Genomic DNA, 19,582 nt, shown 5'->3' with positions numbered 1-19,582 from the left:
GTTGACCTTCAATATTATACTCCCCGACTAAGGGCCACTTTTTCCTGGTTATTCGCACGATCTTACATTTCTTGGTATTAATTCTCATCTTATTCATCTTACAGCAATCTGAAATTTTATCTATGTCACTTTGAAAAGTAGACAGATCTTCTTGAGTACTAACAACCCTATACATTTTACTGTCATCAGCATACAGAGCAATTGAACTGTCCTTACTAATTACCCCCGGTAAATCATCTTCTTGTATCAATTTCTAACTTTTAAAGGTCTTCTGTGCCGTGACATGTACGCTAAAAAATAGATCTTCTTACTATTGATATTTTACTTGAGTCAGAAAAAGTTTTCCGCGAGTTCTTTCATATAACCTGTTTTTGTTTATGGCATACACGTAAACTTAACCGAATGCAAATTCCCCAATTCTTCATCCTGGAACTCCCGCCTCAGGCTGAATGTGAATTACTTATTGTCGTTATTCCACATTTCCGAACGTTTTAATGGTGTAGACCTTACGTTTGTAGTAACTTTAATTGGTCATGCCAATTGCCATGTTAAGTTGTGTACTGTTCTGTGTAGATTTAGAAAAGTTTAGAAGAAGTGGTTTTCTAAAGCATAAAAACGCTACGGTTGGATCTTATTTAGTATGCATAACAATTACGAGAAGTAACGCGGAAGAAGCTGAGGCGCGTGGTTTTGTTGAACGAGTCTCTCCCTGACCAACAAAGAGTAGGCTGGTGAACAATTGCAATAATACAATTTTACACCACTCGCGTCATGTGGTCTATTTTACATTACTCACCCCTTCTTCCCCATCCTTACAACAATCCATATATAGAACAACGAAACTGGATGAGTGAAATGCATGACCACATTAGCAGAGATGCTGATAAAAATATAAAACATGAGAACATTCCAAAAATTAAAAACAATAGTCAATTACAAATGTATATTGAGTACCCACCCCACCTGCAGAAGTCCGCCCTTCAGTCCCTCAGATGCTAACCCATAACCCACATACATAACCCACATTAGTCAATTCTAAACTTAAATTGAGAAGACCTATCTGAATGACAATTTTAATCCTTTATCGTCTTCATCCAATCTGCTGACTGCTTAGCTTTCCCATGCAGTGAAATGATAAAATTGAAATGGAACAGATCGAACAATTAAAGTTTTTTCACGATATTATTACTACTTCCGCTTGCATATACATAATATTATGCACTGAGCTTAGATAATGAGGAGTTTCCTAGTTTAGTCAGGAAGAGAAACTGAATTATCCGTTCTTAATATCCTACACATTCAACTAGCTTTCGCGCAATCTATATCTCCCTTTTCCCTTCCCCATGAAACGCCTGTCTCACGGGCTGCTTTTTGAACGGGCAATCAATTACAAAAAATTGAATTAAACCCCTAAAGAAGACAATTCTAGGATTCTGGGAGTGGAGATCCCAGGCGTTATTTGACTCCTGAAACTCTCTCCTTCGCAAAGACTCGTGCAGGGCATCCCAACAAAAATCGTAAGACTAACCGCTCGCTAGACTGCAAAACAGTCCGTATGTTTGCGTATTCAAGTACGCGTGAGCTAACCTGAGGTCATGCTCAATTTTCGTTTCGCTTTGTAATAACATTCCGGCGGGCAAGGCGAAACGAAAACCGTTAGAGAGAATGTATGAGAACCGCTAAAATTGGGCCTGATCTCAGGTTAGCGTGAGCTGCCAAACAAGGCGTGTGAGGCTCGCGCGCTTCGCGCGCGTAAGACTCTTACGCCACGCTTTACCGATTTCTTTACGGGATTTTGGAGAAAAAAACCGACTGTTTTGCAGTCTAGCCGCGCTTTCTTTTTCTTTCTCCCCAGCCTCCCTCCCCTATGACACAAAGAGGCCTGTGTGGAGGAGAGAGCTCCTGGAAGTAGGATGAAACCATTTATTGTAATTATTGTAAACACTACTAACTTCTTTTCATAATCTGGGCCACAAGAACTGGTATTATGAAAAGTTTACATATATGTTTGAATACACCTCTCCCCTTCCCCTCTTGTATCACAGTGGGGTATGATTTGCTTGAACAGTGCTTGTTAACTTCCCGTCCTCGCTCACCATGGTATACGAGTTGCCGGACTGACACGCGTAATGAATAACAGAGATAACATTCAGGAAAAAAATGAGGCTAAAAATGAATTGTAGGCTCAATCCTTATGTTTAATATAAAATTGAACAAAATGTAACATCCTTTTAAACAATATTTACAATATTATTCCAAAAATTATCATCTCTGGAAGCAGGCAAACTCCAGAACTTCTGCAATAAATTAAAACTTGTTTTACATTTGTTGTGGTTAATTCATAGTTGTAGTTGATACTGAACAGTGTCTTTTTTGGGAGGCCCTATATCTTGACGGTCACTGGTTTGGCTCATTAATGAATGGAGCTCATTCATGAGGACCTTGCAGCACTGTTCAACTGTGTCCTGTATACCTGGGATCTCTGATGGTTCAAAACTGCTCAGGACATATGCTGTCACATGATGTCTGTTATTAGGTCTTCCTATTCCTACTCGCACCCTTTTTGGGGTCTGAAAAGAAACAAACAAATTATAAGGGTAAATAAATAAGAAAATAGACAAATATCATTTATCACCATCATGTATGTGCCTTAAATCAACATAAAAATAATAGTTATACTAGCACTAACCAAAGGTTAGGAAGTGCAGGCAAACATGTTCTTGTACCTTGGATGCAGTTGATGTTGAGAACCACTTTCACAATTTTGTACATGAATCTTACAAAGCCCTTTAAGTTCCAGTATCAACAAAAGGAATCACAGCAGATCGTCAACATGGACAGTGAATTGAACAACACATTAAACAAAACTAATATTGAAGTCAAAGATTTAATTTTACAGTGGCTTAGATACAATTATCCTGCCAACGATGAAATGTGATAAAAAAATCATGAAAAAAACTTATCGAGCTTCCAGATGACAAACGATGTAACATGCTTGGAATTGACAATATAAAAAACATGCACTGTAGTGTAACCTGAATTACCCTGTAGCTTATCACTCTGCAATCACTAGTATCTTAACGAAGACTCGTCCTGCACTAAGCTGCGATCAAGCTCTAATTTATTTTTCTTGGTACAGGTTTCTGGCCAGCAAGGTGAATAGATCTAAGTCTCGCATTTAGTACATAACGGGTATACCTGAATTTAATAAGTGCATTTTTGCGGAATCAAATTAATATTATTGCATCACTTGCATTTGAATTCACGTGATTACTGTGACATCAACTGGACCTTAGATTCTGCACCAGGGCCTTTCATGGCCACATACCACACATATTAGTATACAGAACATGGGTATCCTAAGAATGTGGACAGTTTTTGGAAAAACCACATTAAAAGTCCTGCTGACCAAGATTAGTCTGTGGGCTCCAGTATATGCCTACAATAACAATAACATTATTATCAATCTATCTTACATCACATCCGAGTGACGCAATTGCTGATCTAACACCATTGTGTCCTCTGAAAAAAGAAAAATAAATAGTAAAAAATTTGAACTCTTGGAAAGCTACATGTAAGGTACAGGACAGTTTCTATTTCACATGGCAGGGGTAAAAATAAATAATATGAAAAAAAATGGTGACATCCACATTGAGTAAATACGAATGTGAAGGGCTGCAAGAAAGCACAACTTACCATCCCCCCTTACATGTACATTGAACTGTATTGCAGAGTTGTGTCAATAGTTGTTTTATTGTGGAACCAGATATAAACCCTTCTGCCCATAATAATAGTTCGTTTGATCTATGTAAACATTTTGCTGAAATAGTTAAATTTGAATACGTTTCTGTCTATAGATTCAAAAGTTAGAATGATTGATGAATCATCTCACCATCATGGAACTCTGTCTAGTAGTAAAGTGTAGTTATGTTCATAAAATCATGAGACCTCATTAAGCATACAGAACAGTACACGGCTATTACAGACAGTCAAAGAAAATCTTAATTATTTTTATGTCCAAGATAAATTTGCACACTAGTTTTTAAGGTACATGTAATTTTATTTTGAGTTGAAATTCTTCTTTTTTTTTGAAGTTAGCACACACACAGCTTGCATTGTAGTATGACAGTACTATAAAAATGTGCATTCAAGTGTTTCTGGTAGTCAACTATCATATTACAAATAACTTATACATTGCATTTGAACCAAGGGGAAATGCTTGTCCATATTATCCAGGTCTCTGTATTAAACAGCAGGCTCTCAGAAAAAATAAAAACATCAGGGGCACACATTCAGGCAAGCTGTAGCTAGCACGTACAAGCCCACAAGTCACTTCAACTAGCCCCAAAACCCTTTTTGATTAGCAGGATTGGTTACAATCCTTCTGTAATTTGAATTTTCCCAAAAAACAGCACTTGCCCATCACGCAAGTTAAGAACAAAAACCACTAGCCCGATAGCAAAATCCACTTGCCTCGGGCTATCGGACATGACTTTCTTAGCATGCTGGGGGCATATACTTTATCAATCTGGAGACTAACACAGACATTTTTAAAGAGAAAACGTTGTTTAATTTCTTAGCAGAGGCTGTAACAAGTCCATCCTAAAGAAACTTCACTATCAGCCACCCCAGCCTCAGTCTAGAATAAAGCTACCTTTCAACAATGGTTCTTGAAGTACAACGATGGAATCTGTAACTTACTTTGTACCAAGGATTTTACTTTTCGACTCAGCCAAGTGGACTGAACATTAGACAAAACATGACAGAACCCTTGAAAGGACATTATTTTGCTGTTTCTGTTGGGTTTTCGATGGTGAGATACTCAATAATAGACAGTGCATAGATAAGCAGTGTCTGTAAAGCAGGGTTGACACTTGGGAGAAGAGTATACCTTATTATAGGAAATTATTGCTCCATGAAATTAAGGTATTGGAAATTAACGCGACTTAAATTAAATCGAATTTAATGAAAAACAACTTTCGAATGAAGAAAATTAACACAAAAGAGGAGGTAGAATTTCATTATATAACGGAAATTAACGCGATTAAGACACAGTTGGTGGTGACATCGGGAACAAATTTATTTCAACACTGGATGCAAAAAAATTCAAAACTGAACAAAACTGAGCTGACATCACTTCTGACAGCAACAAACGATGAAGATGAACTCGAAATATTGGAAACCTTCACCTTAGCTTTTGTGAAAAATGAAAAATAAAGGGTAAATGGAAAGAAAGAAAGCTTGTAGCTAATGTTTTTTAGATGTCAAGAATGTCTGAACAGGTTCCAAAACTGGGGTTAAAATACTGGAAATTAAGAGCGCTTAATTAACATTGGGGAAATTAACGCTCAACAAAATTAACGCGACTTAAATTAACGTGAATTTTAACGATTCACGTTAATTTCCTATAATATTAGGTATACAGGTGTCTATAATGCAGGCTGGGTTCCAATGTAAATAAATAGTCTGCAGGTTGTAATATACTACATGTAATGTACTTACCCTGCACTACCTCCATGTTTTAAACTGAATTTCCCAACAGGCTTATCAAGGTCATCATGCACAAGAATGACATTGCAGGGATTCACATTAAACATTGCAGCTGGAAAAAATAATATATATACACACTGTTATAATTATTACAGACAAAACACCAAAGCGACTGGTCTCCGCGACATGTACAACATATTCTGAATCGTAGTCAATAGTTACCGCCACTGTAGAAACGACTTACTGACAGAATCAAGCAAAAACAACTACAAGAGAACAACATGACAACTGACAATTTGAATAACCAAAAACTACTGCTTAACTGTGTCGATACGTGTATCAAAACGCACCAATAACATTACCAGTCTTCATAGCCAAATTAATGTTCTTCGTGGCTTAATTGACAAACAACCAATAACATAGTGACTTAATTGACCAATCAGGTCAATAACCAGAGATTAATACCATCAACAGACGTGAGACAACTCACTTTTACTCTGAAGATGACTACAGCACTGGTTGTCAAAACGTCAGTCACTGTCAATGGGCAACAACACTCCTATTCAGGACTATCTTCACCCGGACAATCATGTTTCACCTACGAAATGACTGCTGGGTACAAACCTTTCACAGTATTATTATTATAATATCATTATTATTGGTAAGTATGCACCGGTCCTTGAAATGCTTTTGCCATTTACATTCATTGCCAGAGTGGGTTTCAACATTATTAACTGACGATTATTCACTTTTGTTACAGCCACATGACCCAGTGATCTTCTGTTAAATTGCCAAGATGTGCCCAGCTGTTGGCTTAGACAGTCAACTACAAGCATCCCTACACTGTGCCTTGTATTAGGCAGGGTGTAGTTACCTAAACCAACAACCTGCAGTAACAACAGAGAAAAACTCAGTGACACAAAATTTCATTAGGTTTATAGTCAAGTTGCCCGAAAGTCATGTTGCCTGAAGTTATGTCATCTGAAATCAGAGTTATGTCACTCAAAATTTTTAGTCAAGTCGCCTGAAATGCTGAATATGTGGCTCGAAATTTCATCTTACTGAAAAACATCCTTGCATCCTTATTACACATTTATTGCACTTGTTCTGTACCATCGAAGATTAAAGAATGTGATAAGTACTCATTGATCACCCTTGTTTCATTGCTGATCAATGGTTCAAGAGCGTGATATATAACACATTTATACTGCTTGTTTCATCTCATCATCCCTTAAAAAATAACGTATGTTACACATTCATTCCCCTTCTTTTGTCTCCTTATGGTTTAAAGAACAAGACACTGACACTCTTTATTCAACAAAAAATAACTTTGTTTCCCTGTGCACTATCACCTGAAAAAATTCAGGCGACATCTCCACTCAGCATTTTGGGCAACTTAACTCTGGTATCAGGTGACATAACTCCAGGCGACTTGACCAGTTACAGTGTACCTTTCATTAATGCTGAGAAATCCAACAGAAGTTTATCAAGAAGATTGCTAATAAATAGCAAAAAACTACCATAAAAACTGGCAAAAGTTTAAGGATGGGTAACAATTAGAGGTATACTTGTAATGATAATTATTTGCTGAGGAAAGCAGCGTTTAAACTATGCACTAGAAATATTTCTGGATTTTATTTTTAAGTCAGCCATTGCATTTAAGTTGTCGTTTTGTGACTTGCTCATGAATTTATTACATCCTGATCTTTGATGTGAATTATCATGACAGTCAGTGAACAGCAGTGGCAGGTCTACAGTTTGTATGGACTATCCTGGGCAAGCTGGGCCCCTACGTCATAATTTACAGCACGTCACAAATTGATCGAAATTATTGATCATCGAAAACGTAATTGATTAATCGATAGTACTCGATAATACTCGATATTTGTTGATTGATTAGTTATAAAAATCGATAAAAATCGATAATCACAAATTTGCCTAGAGTCATTCTTTTTTTTTTCCATTCGAAGCTGTACTAGCGAGCGGTACGTATGTTGACTTATTGAGTTGTTATGTTTTTTTATGTTTTTTATATTTTTGGATTAAAATCGATAAAATCAATCGTTTAAATACAGAAATCGATAACATCGATAATGACAAAAACTCGACCGATCGATTTCCATCGATTTTCGATATCAATCGATAAATCATAATCGATTATCGATTTTAATCGAGCATCAAAAATATCGATTTGTAACGTCCTGTTATTTAGTAGATTGAATGAACATATTCAAGGCTTTCAGAGTTTTACGTCATTTTTAAATAATTATTTTTAATTATAAATCAAATCATTTTTTTTAAAAAATTCCCATCTGTAATACTCATCTGTCTTAGAAACCAAAAGCGTAATAATTGAGCTAAAATAACTTGATGATCAGCTGAAACAGCGACATAAGAGTACAAACACATTTACCATTGCCCGTAATTTCTTTGCGTCGTTGGCTTGAGCTTGACTTAAGTTCCTTTGGCAGATAAATTTGAACGGCTTTGATGTATTTAGTATCCCTGAATAAATGGGAAACACTCGTTCAAGCATAGTTCTGGACCTAACTGCCATCGTACAATTTTCATCGAAATGTACTGGACGCCCGCGTTTAATTCAGCGGCAAAGTAAATTTCAGGACCAGTATACACGACACGTAAACTGCTCTTCACAAGATGGCGGTGATTTTTGCGTGGCGAGTGTCACATTGCTTGTATCGACACTTTTCCCGTCATCTTTTAGTAAACAGCATTTTTCGTTCTACAAGTTATTTACCACAAACTAGAATAATCTTATTTTGTAAAAGATCTCTTTGCGGCTACGCACAGAATAATGCCTCTAAACTGGGCTTGATTGAACAGAGTTCCAAGTTTCAACTTGTTTTACGTGCAAAGTATGCGACACACGATCGAGGAAGGTAATCAGTAAACAAGCTTATACCAAAGGAGTGGTTATCGTCAAATGCCCTGGCTTTAACAACAATCACTTGATAGCTGATAACCTAGGATGGTTTTTCAATGACAAAAGGTGAGAGTAATTTGCAAAACTTGTTCTTTTTTTATAATTATCAGCAGAACTGGTGCTTTCATGGCATCGTTTCTAAGATTAATTTTGCTAAAACTTTTGACAATTTTCGGTTGGTATGTATAGACAATTATAGCAATGGGCCAAACAAAACTTTCCACTGCAAGACCAAGCATCACTTATTTGGCCCATCCTGAATCGAAGCCAGAATACAAGTACTGTATACATGGACTGTATTACAAAAAATGATAGGCTTTGTACTACTACATGAGAAATTTCTGCAATTTGATTGGCTTAGAGCAGTGGTATTTCAGCTTAATTTGAAATACCTGCATGTGAAAATTACAAACCTTTTGTGGTAGTAGTATAAACAAATAATAGCATGATTTGTATTTGTTATTTGGTATGAATACTACTTGTGATATTTCAAAATTATCTCAAATTTCACTCGCCTCATGGCTTGTGAAATTACATATAACATTTTCGAAATATCACTTGTGGTATTTATGCTAAACATCACATCATGCTATTACTTATACTAATTGTTTCAACCTCGTTCCCAGGGTTCTCTCCTACCCGCCCTTCGGAGCGAGAGAGAGAGAGACCCTGGAAAACGCTGGTCACGTGTCTCCCAGAATCTGGGAGATTACAAACAAATGATTTGGGGGAGGGGCAGGTAAGGGTGAGATTTGTCTCTACAGAGCGTAGACAGGTCAGTGCAGCCATCAAACTGTGTACCTGACCTGATCTTCAACACGGAAAATAATGCACAAAGTCCTTTGACAGCGAAAGTGTAACTTCCTGCAGATTATCTGGATGTTAATCGGATGTTTATCAGCGATGCTTTCATTTGGCACATGCAACGGAAATCACGGAGGATTGACCGTTTGTGCAGTCGAAAATAATTGAGGTATCCTGGTAGTAGTATTCATACCAAAACGCACTAGATTTGAATTGCCGTTTATATGTTGTGCAGGCCACTTTAGAAAACAAATGTACAGTATCTGTATGTGTTTTCAAGACTACTGTTATGCAAGGTGCCGAAAAAATGTATCAAGCGTTGCTGTCCTCACCCTCGACCTCAAACTGCCTCGAAGCAACAGGAAGAGAATACGCGGCTTGGACAGTCAGGCTGATTGTTAGCTATTGTTCAAATGGAAAGAGGTAAAGAGAATCTTGAAAGAAAATATTTTTAGTCAAGGCTCTGTGTTTTTGCATTTTTTGTCGTCGTTTATAATAACCAGGATAGCCGCAAGCTTCTTTGTTAAAAAATACCGTATGATATGGCTTGCACAATAGCCAACCGTTTAATGTTCCTTATTAATTTTCTGGATGTTTAGGTATGCTTTAGAGGATTTTTAGAAATCAGTGAGCCACATGTGCTTTTAAATAAAGTTTTCATATTGGCCATAAACAAGAAAGCCTTTCGCTTGGAAGGTTATGTTGTCTGTTTTGTCTCTGTTTATACTATTTCCTGGTGTCTTACATGTCGCGTTGGTATATAATATATTATTACTTTTATGTTTGATCTATTTACGACTTTTCTTTTGCCGCATCAAGACAAAGGTTAGGGGGTGGAAAATGCTTACATTTTAGGCTATAGCTTTCCATGAAGTCACTAGATCTAAAATATTACTTTGATCGTAAATGTATTAACTGAATTTCTTGCTCTCAATGTAACTGCCATGGTTTTGTCACGCCGACACTGCTAAGACCGCAAATAGTGTAGGTTTATTTGGCCCGATTACCAGCCGCTCTAAAGACAAACATTGAAACTGTTAATAGAGAAGTTCAACATACAGGGATTTTTTTACCTTCAAAATTTAACTCGCTTGTGTATAACTCAAGATCGTAGATTTTTAGCGATTGGTGTCATTGGTTAAACCAGCGACAACGCTAGTTTTTTATTCCTTCCCTGGTAATTCACTTGTTTATCTGATGGTTTTATTTAGGCAGGAATTTCCTTTGGTTTCAGTTATAGTTGTAGTAGGGTTAGCAAATCTATCTTGCTGTTGCGATCACTACATCGCAAATAAACCAGACAAAAAAATGTGAGACAAAGGACTCCTCCCTCAGAAATAATTTTGTTCTGGAGCCACGTGACCAGCGTTTTCCAGGGTCTCTCTCTCTCTCTCGCTCCAAAGGCCGGGTAGGAGAGAACCCTGGGAACGAGGTTGTAATTGTTTGTGTTGAAGTATTTTTTTGTGCACTTTGTAATATGATGTCCCAACATATGAGAAGAATCTCTACTCTGTCAAATGTACAGTACATGTAAAGTATACATCAACACAAAAGATCTCCTCTGAAATTAAATTTGCTGCTGCTGCAGGTGATCAGTCTTGTTGTATGGATGGAAAATCCATCCTGATACTGAGTCAGACTGCACATGATAATTATATTGGCATCAAAGTTACTTCATAGATCTTCTGTTAGTCAGGCATAATAATTATTCACAGGGTTTTAGCAATCTGTTATGCTTCATGTAGTGCAAAAATTTATCAATGAAGTACATTTTGATGTCTCAGAAAACACAAAGATAGGAGTTATCCTCTCTTATAACCCTACAAAGTCATGTTGTTGTAAAAAGTTGTGGAATTTTTACAATCAGTTATTGATTTTGCTAGATAATGCCTTCATGTACATGGATTATTGTTGTGGATAGCATTTTTGGTATTTAAAAATATATCTTCTGAAAAATATACATGTAGCAGTTTTCCAAATGGTCAGAAATTGGAGGAATTTTTAAAACACCAATGTAATCTGTGCTTGCCCCTTGGTAAGGGAGGAAAAACAACAAAGCCGAGTGCTTCAGACAACAGAAGAATGTGTGATTTTATTTTTAAACTACAGTTCACATTGTACAATAAGCCTTGAAACTCAATTGGACAGAAAGTCTGAATATCATGTCCTCTATGATAGTTATGAGTGTAATATTTTTCTTCCCAAAAACAAACAGTTGATAAAATAAGACTTTTACCAAAGCCCATTGGTAGCACACGAAAAGCCTCCCAGAAAATTTGCCAACGCCACATATTTTAAATTTTGTCCATCAAATGATGGCTTGTTAACAAAGAGGTAGCATTTACAATGAACAATCTATGGGGTTCAAGGGCATATCCCAGACCCTTGAAAACGTTCTCATGCTACAGTGTACAACCCTGCATTACTTGCACACCAGTGATATATGTTGTGGTTCAATTTTCTCCTCAGTTTACATTTTATTTCCCTTTGTTTTGAAGTCATTATCGCACATTACCATACCCCAAAACAAAGAGAAATAAAGTTTAAACCAAGGATAAAATTGAATAAGAATTGAGGAAAAAGTGCCCTTAAATCCTCCTTATCAGGCATTTTTGGAAAATGTTGACCTTTACAGGGCTGGTGAAAAGCACATGCTGAATATAATTATGATATAGTTATTTTGTTGAACAAATTTATCGATTCCTTTTTTTGAGCTAACAAAGTTGAACTGCATGTAAAAAGTCAGTGTATATGACTTTTGGTGTGTGTGCAGTTTGAAACATTTCTGATACATTAAGACACAAAATCAGAAAACTATACCTGCCAGACTACGTTACCAATAATGCTAAAGTGCTGTAGAATTTGCAGTGAACAGATCAGATGGAAAAATAAATGTACCTTTTTAAAAGCAGGTTAGTTTTGTAAATATTCACATTTCTAGCATTTTAGTACTGTCGCTTCATTCTGGTTTTGACTGTTCCAAGAAATCCAATTGAGCAATCTTTTTTAGTTAGTTAAAATGTGTTTTCACCTTTTTACATGTAACCATACACTGTTGACACTTTTTGCTGTATGTACATGTAAATCAGTTGTACATTAAATTGCCTATAAAATCCCTATTTCACAAAATACATTTTCTATTTATTTTATAGGAATATTGAGGACATACTCGCTGAAAAAGGAGAGACAGTGAAGAGGGTTTTAGATAGTGATTCCCAAGAGTATTTTATTGAAGTTGAAAAGAGCGATGAAGATGAACATGGACAAATCACCGACAACAATACAGACAATAAGAAAACGTAAATGTACATTCTGGAAGCTTAACATTAAATCTCTTTAGCTTGTATGTTTTGTTTTCCCAATAAAGGTCCCAGGGGAACTTGATCCATTGTCTTTCAAGAAATTATGCATAGACATGTATTTGAATTAGACGAAATTTGAATGAATCTGTTCCCTAGAGTATTAGCACGTGACCTGTATTGGGGAAACAAAACATTCAAGCTAAAGAGGTCTATTAATAACATAACTGATATTTTTCGGTCATTTCATATTTTTGCCATTTTCACTTCGTGTGGCCTAGAATCTTAAGAATTAGATACACCGAAATACTTGTAACATACCTCAAATGTGCACCAGCTTTTGTGCGTAACTTTTCCCAATGAGCTACATCCGAGGATGCAGACGTAGGGCCAAATAAAAATGTAGTTTCTCATTTACATACTCGCCAAAACAAGAGCACGCGATTTTTTTTTTTTTTGCTATTATTATTCAGACTATTGACGCTGGGCGAAATTCTCAGTTAAAACAAAAGCTCTGTTATTGACCTATAACGAACAATTTTAATTTCGGCGACTCACGTTTTTTCTTCCAACGTGAGCCAAAACACAAAACACACGGTCTTAAAACACGTCAAGGTTACACGCGTGTTATAAACTGTAGTGCTATAACATTTCGTGCTTTTGCGATCACGATATCTCACAAGCTCAAGGGGGGATCAAGCTACATGTTCGTGTAACATCTCTTTTGCCAAAAAAAAAATAGAAAAGAAGAAGAAGAAAAGAAAAGAAAAAAAGGGGGGGAAAGGCGAACTAAAAATGATACGGTATTTATGAGGTAATTGTATGAAACTAAAACATATACTTTGTAATGCGGAAGGCTAAATAAATTATAAATAATACCTGATTACATCATGGTATTAAAAGACCTTTTTACCTATGTAATGACGTGCGTACAATGTAGGGGCATGCAACTGAATTCAGTTATCCTCGGTAGGAGAGATTCACCGAAACACTAAACGTTTTCCCTTCAATTGTATCGGTATATCAAATTTCGACAGGTTTCAGCCTTAATATTGACTAAATATTTGAAAACCTTTTCATGCCATTAACTTGGGTGTATTAATTGAATTCTTAACTGCTATTAATTAAGTTTTACCCGGAAAATAAGAACATATTTACGTGCTCAGTCACAATGTGCTAGTATTATTTATTTAAAATAGAAAATGACTACTTTGGCAATTTTTAGGGTAAAATCCCAGTCCGTCAAAACCTGCTATATAATTCGCGGAAAGTTTGTCTTTACAAGCCTCGCTCGGCTTCTACGGGTTTTCGTTAGTCATCTCGATCAGCAAGATCTGTAAAATATACCTATTATCCGTATTTTTCGGAGATTTGAGATATGGACAGGGAAGACAGAGGTCTCATCGACCAGTATTTTCCTCAACTTGCTCAGGACATAATTCTCGTAGATATGTTGCCTTATTTGCCGTGTTTAACACAGACTGACAAGGAAGGTATCAAGACCGAGGAAGTCAACAGAGGTCCTTACAGGGCTACCATATTATTACTGGATCGAATTCAGAGACGAACCAATGGCTTTCAAGAACTAGTTGACGCGCTGAGATGGACAGGCTGTGGACATTTAGCGGATCTTCTTGTTCCAGGAGGAGAAGGTAGACGGAGGATGAGAAATATAATATATATATATATATATATATACATAGCACTAATACGAACAACTGAATGATGCTTATTTTTTAAAATATTATATGGTGATCATATAGTGATATTATTATCCTCCGGTTTTAAAAGTGCAGTTATAGTAACATGAAAAATTCTCATGAATTCACTGAAAACATTCAGTCACTTCATTTTTATTAAGGTTAAAACGTATTTCTGTTATTGGCTATTGTTTTTGTTTTGTTCTTTTGCGCTTCTTGAGCGCTGTAGGTAGATACTTCAGAGAAAAAAAAAATGAAATCACTGTATTTCAAGTTACTAAATGAATAAAACTATCCTGCAAGGCTAACGGAGACGACATACGGTAACTACTTAAAATCGGCAATTCGATGCGATCAGGGTTTAATCTCATCTGATGTGGCTTAATTTTGTCTCGCTTCATTTATCGCAAAACCAAGCTAAGTTCAAACATTGAAGAATCTTTACCTGTAAATCAAATACAGAGTCGTTAGGAGAGAAAAAGGCGGTATTACAGACACACTGTTAATATTTGTGACCGTTCTCAGGCACTTATTTCCCTTTTTTCAGTCTCTCCAGTCGACCTCCCCTTCAACTTCATACTATTCCCGTGACCGGAAGTTGGATGTAGTGCCCTTTCCCCTTACTCTGGGTCAGTTGTTTATTGTGAAATTGAAAATGATCGGTTCTTCTCTTTCCAGGAGGTCATCACGTAGACGATCCTCTAGAAATAGACCAGAGACGAGATCCTGCGGAAATACAACTTCAGCCTTTAGACCAAGTAATAACTGACTGCATTGTAGAATACTTTCAGTATGTCGTTGATTTTTTCCTTTGCTCCGAGAGGTTTTTTCCGGGTACTACAGTTTTCCCCGCTCCTCAAAAACCAACATTTTCAAATTCCAATTCGACCACTGGCAACAGTCAGGTAGACGAAGAACCGGCGCCACGTGGATGTGCTACATTTTAATCGTTATTGATTTTCTTACTTCTTTGTCTTCTGAGCCTTTTTGTTTCGGTTTTCTGTAATCGAGCAATTACTAAGAAGACATGAACCTCTTCCTCCGTTTCAATAAATCCCCGGGTGAATAGATATCAAACCGAAAAATAATCCCCCGCAGTCTTTTCGTACGCGTTATGGCTTGTTATGATAGGAAACTGGCATCTATTTTAAAATTGTTCGCCTAACGTCTGAGGGATAACCCAACAGAGATATTGAACATCGACGAAAAACTTTACCAGAAAAAGTACCAGGAGAAAAATAACTCATCATTCCGCTGACGGTGGGATACTCTATGCTTAGGAGTTAGCTTAGAGAAAAAAAAAATGCTTAATTTTGTTTAGCCCTATAAAAATGATTATTAATACGTAACCATTTTTCTTTCATTTGGAAGGTTGTTGCGGAGGACGTTGATTAAAAAAGAATAGAAAGCAAGCAATTTAGGAAGGTGAGTTGATCAATCGGACTCAAAGTTGAGATCATTTTCCTTTCGGAAGGCCCGCCTACTACAGCCATTACATACAGCACTTTGATTTATTTGATTATGAACACTGCATTCCAATAAACGCTTGGTGTGTAAAGTAGAAGGCTGTAAGTTAGACTGCAAAACTGGCGGTTTGTTTGGTGTGTTTTCCTCTGTGTCTCGCATAGTAAGGGGTACAGAGCGTATCCGGAGTTTTATCAAACCATGCGCACGGATTATTTTTCCCTAGCTTCTTCCTAGATATTTCGAGAACGAACCTTTGGAGCCAGGGTTACGATAATTCTCTTCCACTTAGTTTGGAAAATATCCTCCAGGCAGGCGGTAAAAAGTGAAATTTTAAACATTTTTTTTTTTTAATTTCAGGACATTGCAAAGGTCATGCGAACAAGAAGCACCTCGGTAGTTCAAGAACATAGAGTAAAAAAATTCTACACACTTTCGCGGCACCGGTACACTCATATACCTTTAGAAATTAGAGCTTGAGGCATCAAACAGCTACAGACACCACGATAAACTCCCTTGAGAACATTTTTGAAGAAAATCAATGATTATCATGGCTCATCCAGTGTGAGGATACTATCGCAATGATAGCAAATTACGGTATTCTGTTCGAATCTCACCAGGAATTCAGAGTTTTTTCTGATTCTTATCTAGGTGATTTTCGTCTGTGTTACTATTTACATTGTCAAGCAGTAACTTAACGTTAACTCTGCCAGAAAAATCATAATCGCTGAATTATTTATTGAAATAACAATTTTTTAATGAGGTCATGCAGCGAAAAACTGGGCAAAAAGTAAAAAAACGGGACTGTCTTGATTTTCAAAGAATGCGTATGAGCCTTTTTCCTGATCAGAAATTTTCACTGGGTACTCTTTTTTTTTCGTTATATCACAGCGTGTGAGTTTTGCGTTGGGAACGAACCTATACCAGATACTCTGCTGGTTTTCTGTTGGTATTTTATCAGACTATTTTATGTTTTAAGTCGTCCTGCAACGCGCAGTTCTAATATATAGGTAAAATGGTATGCCACGCACAGTTCCAGACAGAAAGTGATTCCTAGAAATAACAACGAGAACCTAAAAATGCCTATTACATCTCACCTCGAAAATCTTTATCCACTGTACAATGTCGAACAATCTTTCATTATTATATGAAGACAAACTTGCACAAAACGAGAATAAAACAGGGGCACCCAACGAGGATATAGTTCAAAACCAGTTAAGATAGCATTGTTGAACGTATTGTAGTCTTTAAACGGCAGATATGGTATATTTTTATCCGCTAAAAACTTTTCATCTGTTCGGATTTCCTAGCTGAAAGTCTAGTGATCCGAAAATTATAGGGATCAAGACTATTTTTTTCGAAAATTTCAGCCAGGAAAAGGCTCCCGAAAATTCTAGGTGGCCTTTTTTAGAGTAAAAATCCGTTAAAAATGGATAATTATACCATTTTTTAGATGTTCGAAAATCCTAGGAGAGGCAGGCAAGCAAGCAATTTTACAACATTCTAGCTCTAAAATCGTCTTCCGAACAGATATTTTCCGAAAATTGCCGTTGGGTGCCCCTGATAAAACTATTCCCTACACGTAAATTGGCTGGCCCGCCTAGATTAGCTCGAGCTAATTAATGGTCAGAGCACTTTTGCGAAACTTAAATAAGGAAAATAAAGATTGTTGTTGTTGTTCTCACCTCGAAAGTCTTTATTCATTGTAAATTAGTGCACAATCTTTCAAGAGTATATAAACAAACGTATTAAAAAAAGATTAAAATTATTCCCTACACGTAAATTTACTGGCCCGTCAAAATAAGCTCTTGCTACCTGGGGGCCAGTGCACTTTTGTGAAACTTAAATAAGGTCCAAGGAAAATAAAGTCACTGAGGTATTCACGGTGGTGCCCCATTTAGCATCCCGGGAGCATTGCTCCTGATTTGACGTACTGCTCACACCACTTAGCTATAGCTCGAAATGGGTAGGCTTTCTCGCAGACTACCTTGACTGTACCTTTGATAACGGCTAGCTGGACTACAAGCACAAACTGAAAATGGAGCTGGTCAGAGGATTGCGAAATTAATTATGTAGAGATGACACAGGATAACAGCCTTTGTTGATAGTAACGCAATTACCGAGATCATTCCATTCATTCATTTCATTGTTCAAAGGCAATATTTTATGTACAATTTCATTTTCTCACTTATCCCACAAATATCTAGGGGTTACACAGAAAACTCAAAAAGGAAAAATTTTATGATTTATTTGAATCAAAACCTAAGGCTGTGAAAGTTTGTTGAGAGAGTTAAAATCGTCATAAGTGACTTGCAAATAACTGCCTACAAATAATGGTCTGCTCATGGACAATGTCGTCCAACTGTGTTTGGCTTCAAGTGTTTGGCCTTTAGTGTTTGGCCGCAAATAATGTTCTGCTCATGCGTAAACGAAACCACGCTTTTATCCTTCTTGCGATCGCTCTTGCGTGAAAATGGCAGATCGCTTCGCTTCCCGAATAAAAACAAACTTGGTGATCGAATGATAAAACAATTATTGAACTCGGTTATCGCAAAATATCGTGTTTTATCAGTGTCTCGCAGATCAATGATTCGGCTTCGGCAAATGATTGATCTCCTTGCCACTAACAAATCACGAGATTTTTCTCAACCTCGTCCAATAATTGTTAATTATTCAATGACTGAATCCACGGGCGCGCAAGTTGATCAAGCGAATCCTGCATGTGTTGTCTGTGTTCAAATTGGCTACCCGAGCCGACAAGATTAGCCTGGGGCCAGCTAGACTCCTCAGTGGGGAATGAAAAGGCTAGAAGAGGAGTAAAACAACAAAAGCTAAAGCCTAGCCTGGTCCCAAGCTTAAGATAGGCTCATCTTGCTCACTCGACATTTCCTGCGCTGGTCCCGCAAAAAATGGTCTTTTCGCCATGAAATAAATTATTTTGACCAAGCAAGGTGGCTGGATATCGCCCCCGTCCTTTCAAGTTGCGCTGTTATTGACCTCGATTTCACCTCTTTTCATAAAACGGGAAAATAATAGCCAGCCATCTTGATATCATCTTGTACCCAAGATTTTGTGTGGTTTATTATGTGTATGCAGCCTCTACTCACCTGAGCTATAATATTGTCCATCAGTTCCTTTACAGGTCTCTTGAACATTGCCACATACCTAATGCTATGGGTATGTATCAGTATATATATCTGGGATTCGCTCGAAAGGACCGACAGGGCAATTTACAGGAAAATAAGTAGCCAGCCTACCCATCCTTTATACAATCTTCTGCTCACATTATGGGTGAAATCATGTTCTACAATTGGTATAGGACTTAATGGAGACCATTTTACAGTCGTGGACTTAGTACCCTAGCCTTCGAGTGAATGTGAGGCTGACGGTGGCCTTGCTTTGATACAAACCTCCTTTGCTTTGTTATGGAAATTGCCCTAGAAAAATACTAGTTAGCATAAGAATAACTTGTTTTACATAATAAAGCAGGAAGGTTTGTATCAAAACAAGGTCACCGTTAGCCTCGCTTTTATCCATAACATGGACGAAAGCGAGGCTAAAGGTGACCTTGTTTTGATACAAACCTTCCTGCTTTATTATGTAAAACAAGTTATTCTTATGATAACTAGTATTTTTCAAGGACAATTTCCATGACAAAGCAAAGGAGGTTTGTATCAAGACAAGGTCACCGTCAGCCTCGCATTCACTCGAAGGCAAGGGTACTAAGTCCACAACTGTAAAATGGTCTATTGCACACATTTTAGGCATCCTACTGATCAACAGTTACAACTTTTATACATTTAATTTCTAGCAACAACAATTTGCCGTCTGTCCTCTCTGAATAAAGAATCCTCGAAAGGTTTAACAACTTAAAGTGGCCG

General features: G+C 37.1%; 2 protein-coding genes across 2 annotated transcripts; one reads left to right on the top strand and one right to left on the bottom strand.

The window, feature by feature from the left end:
• Positions 1-2,173: 2,173 nt before the first annotated feature.
• LOC140938730 (probable peptidyl-tRNA hydrolase) lies at positions 2,174-8,063 on the bottom strand. The gene is made up of 5 exons (XM_073388238.1): positions 7,904-8,063; positions 6,164-6,377; positions 5,503-5,602; positions 3,477-3,522; positions 2,174-2,570 (listed from the first exon to the last, which is right to left on the bottom strand). Exons 1-5 carry the CDS (start codon positions 8,045-8,047, stop codon positions 2,340-2,342), a joined length of 735 nt encoding a protein of 244 aa, XP_073244339.1. The 5' UTR covers positions 8,048-8,063; the 3' UTR covers positions 2,174-2,339.
• A 4,583-nt stretch (positions 8,064-12,646) lies between these two features.
• On the top strand, positions 12,647-16,900 carry LOC140938731 (uncharacterized). The gene is made up of 4 exons (XM_073388239.1): positions 12,647-14,189; positions 14,916-14,995; positions 15,609-15,662; positions 16,062-16,900. The coding sequence occupies exons 1-3, from the start codon at positions 13,916-13,918 to the stop codon at positions 15,630-15,632; spliced, it is 378 nt and encodes a 125-aa protein (XP_073244340.1). The 5' UTR covers positions 12,647-13,915; the 3' UTR covers positions 15,633-15,662; positions 16,062-16,900.
• The last annotated feature ends 2,682 nt before the right edge of the window (positions 16,901-19,582 follow it).

Source organism: Porites lutea, chromosome 5, assembly GCF_958299795.1.
Source record: "Porites lutea chromosome 5, jaPorLute2.1, whole genome shotgun sequence".
NCBI classification, from domain to species: Eukaryota; Metazoa; Cnidaria; class Anthozoa; order Scleractinia; family Poritidae; genus Porites; species Porites lutea.
Note: the sequence above shows the minus strand (reverse complement) of the source record. Positions and strands in the feature narration are given on the sequence as shown.

Excerpts from the sequence above, each read along its gene's own strand:
- LOC140938731 (XM_073388239.1), top strand. The coding sequence starts at position 13,916 with ATGGACAGGGAAGACAGAGGTCTCATCGACCAGTATTTTCCTCAACTT. Across the intron at positions 14,190-14,915 it reads TCTTGTTCCAGGAGGAGAAG|GAGGTCATCACGTAGACGAT; the intron begins GTAGACGGAGGA and ends TTCTCTTTCCAG. Across the intron at positions 14,996-15,608 it reads AACTTCAGCCTTTAGACCAA|GTTGTTGCGGAGGACGTTGA; the intron begins GTAATAACTGAC and ends TTCATTTGGAAG.
- LOC140938730 (XM_073388238.1), bottom strand. The coding sequence starts at position 8,047 with ATGGCAGTTAGGTCCAGAACTATGCTTGAACGAGTGTTTCCCATTTAT. Across the intron at positions 6,378-7,903 it reads CAAAGAAATTACGGGCAATG|GTTGTTGGTTTAGGTAACTA; the intron begins GTAAATGTGTTT and ends TTGTTACTGCAG. Across the intron at positions 5,603-6,163 it reads CAAAAGCATTTCAAGGACCG|CTGCAATGTTTAATGTGAAT; the intron begins GTGCATACTTAC and ends TATTTTTTCCAG.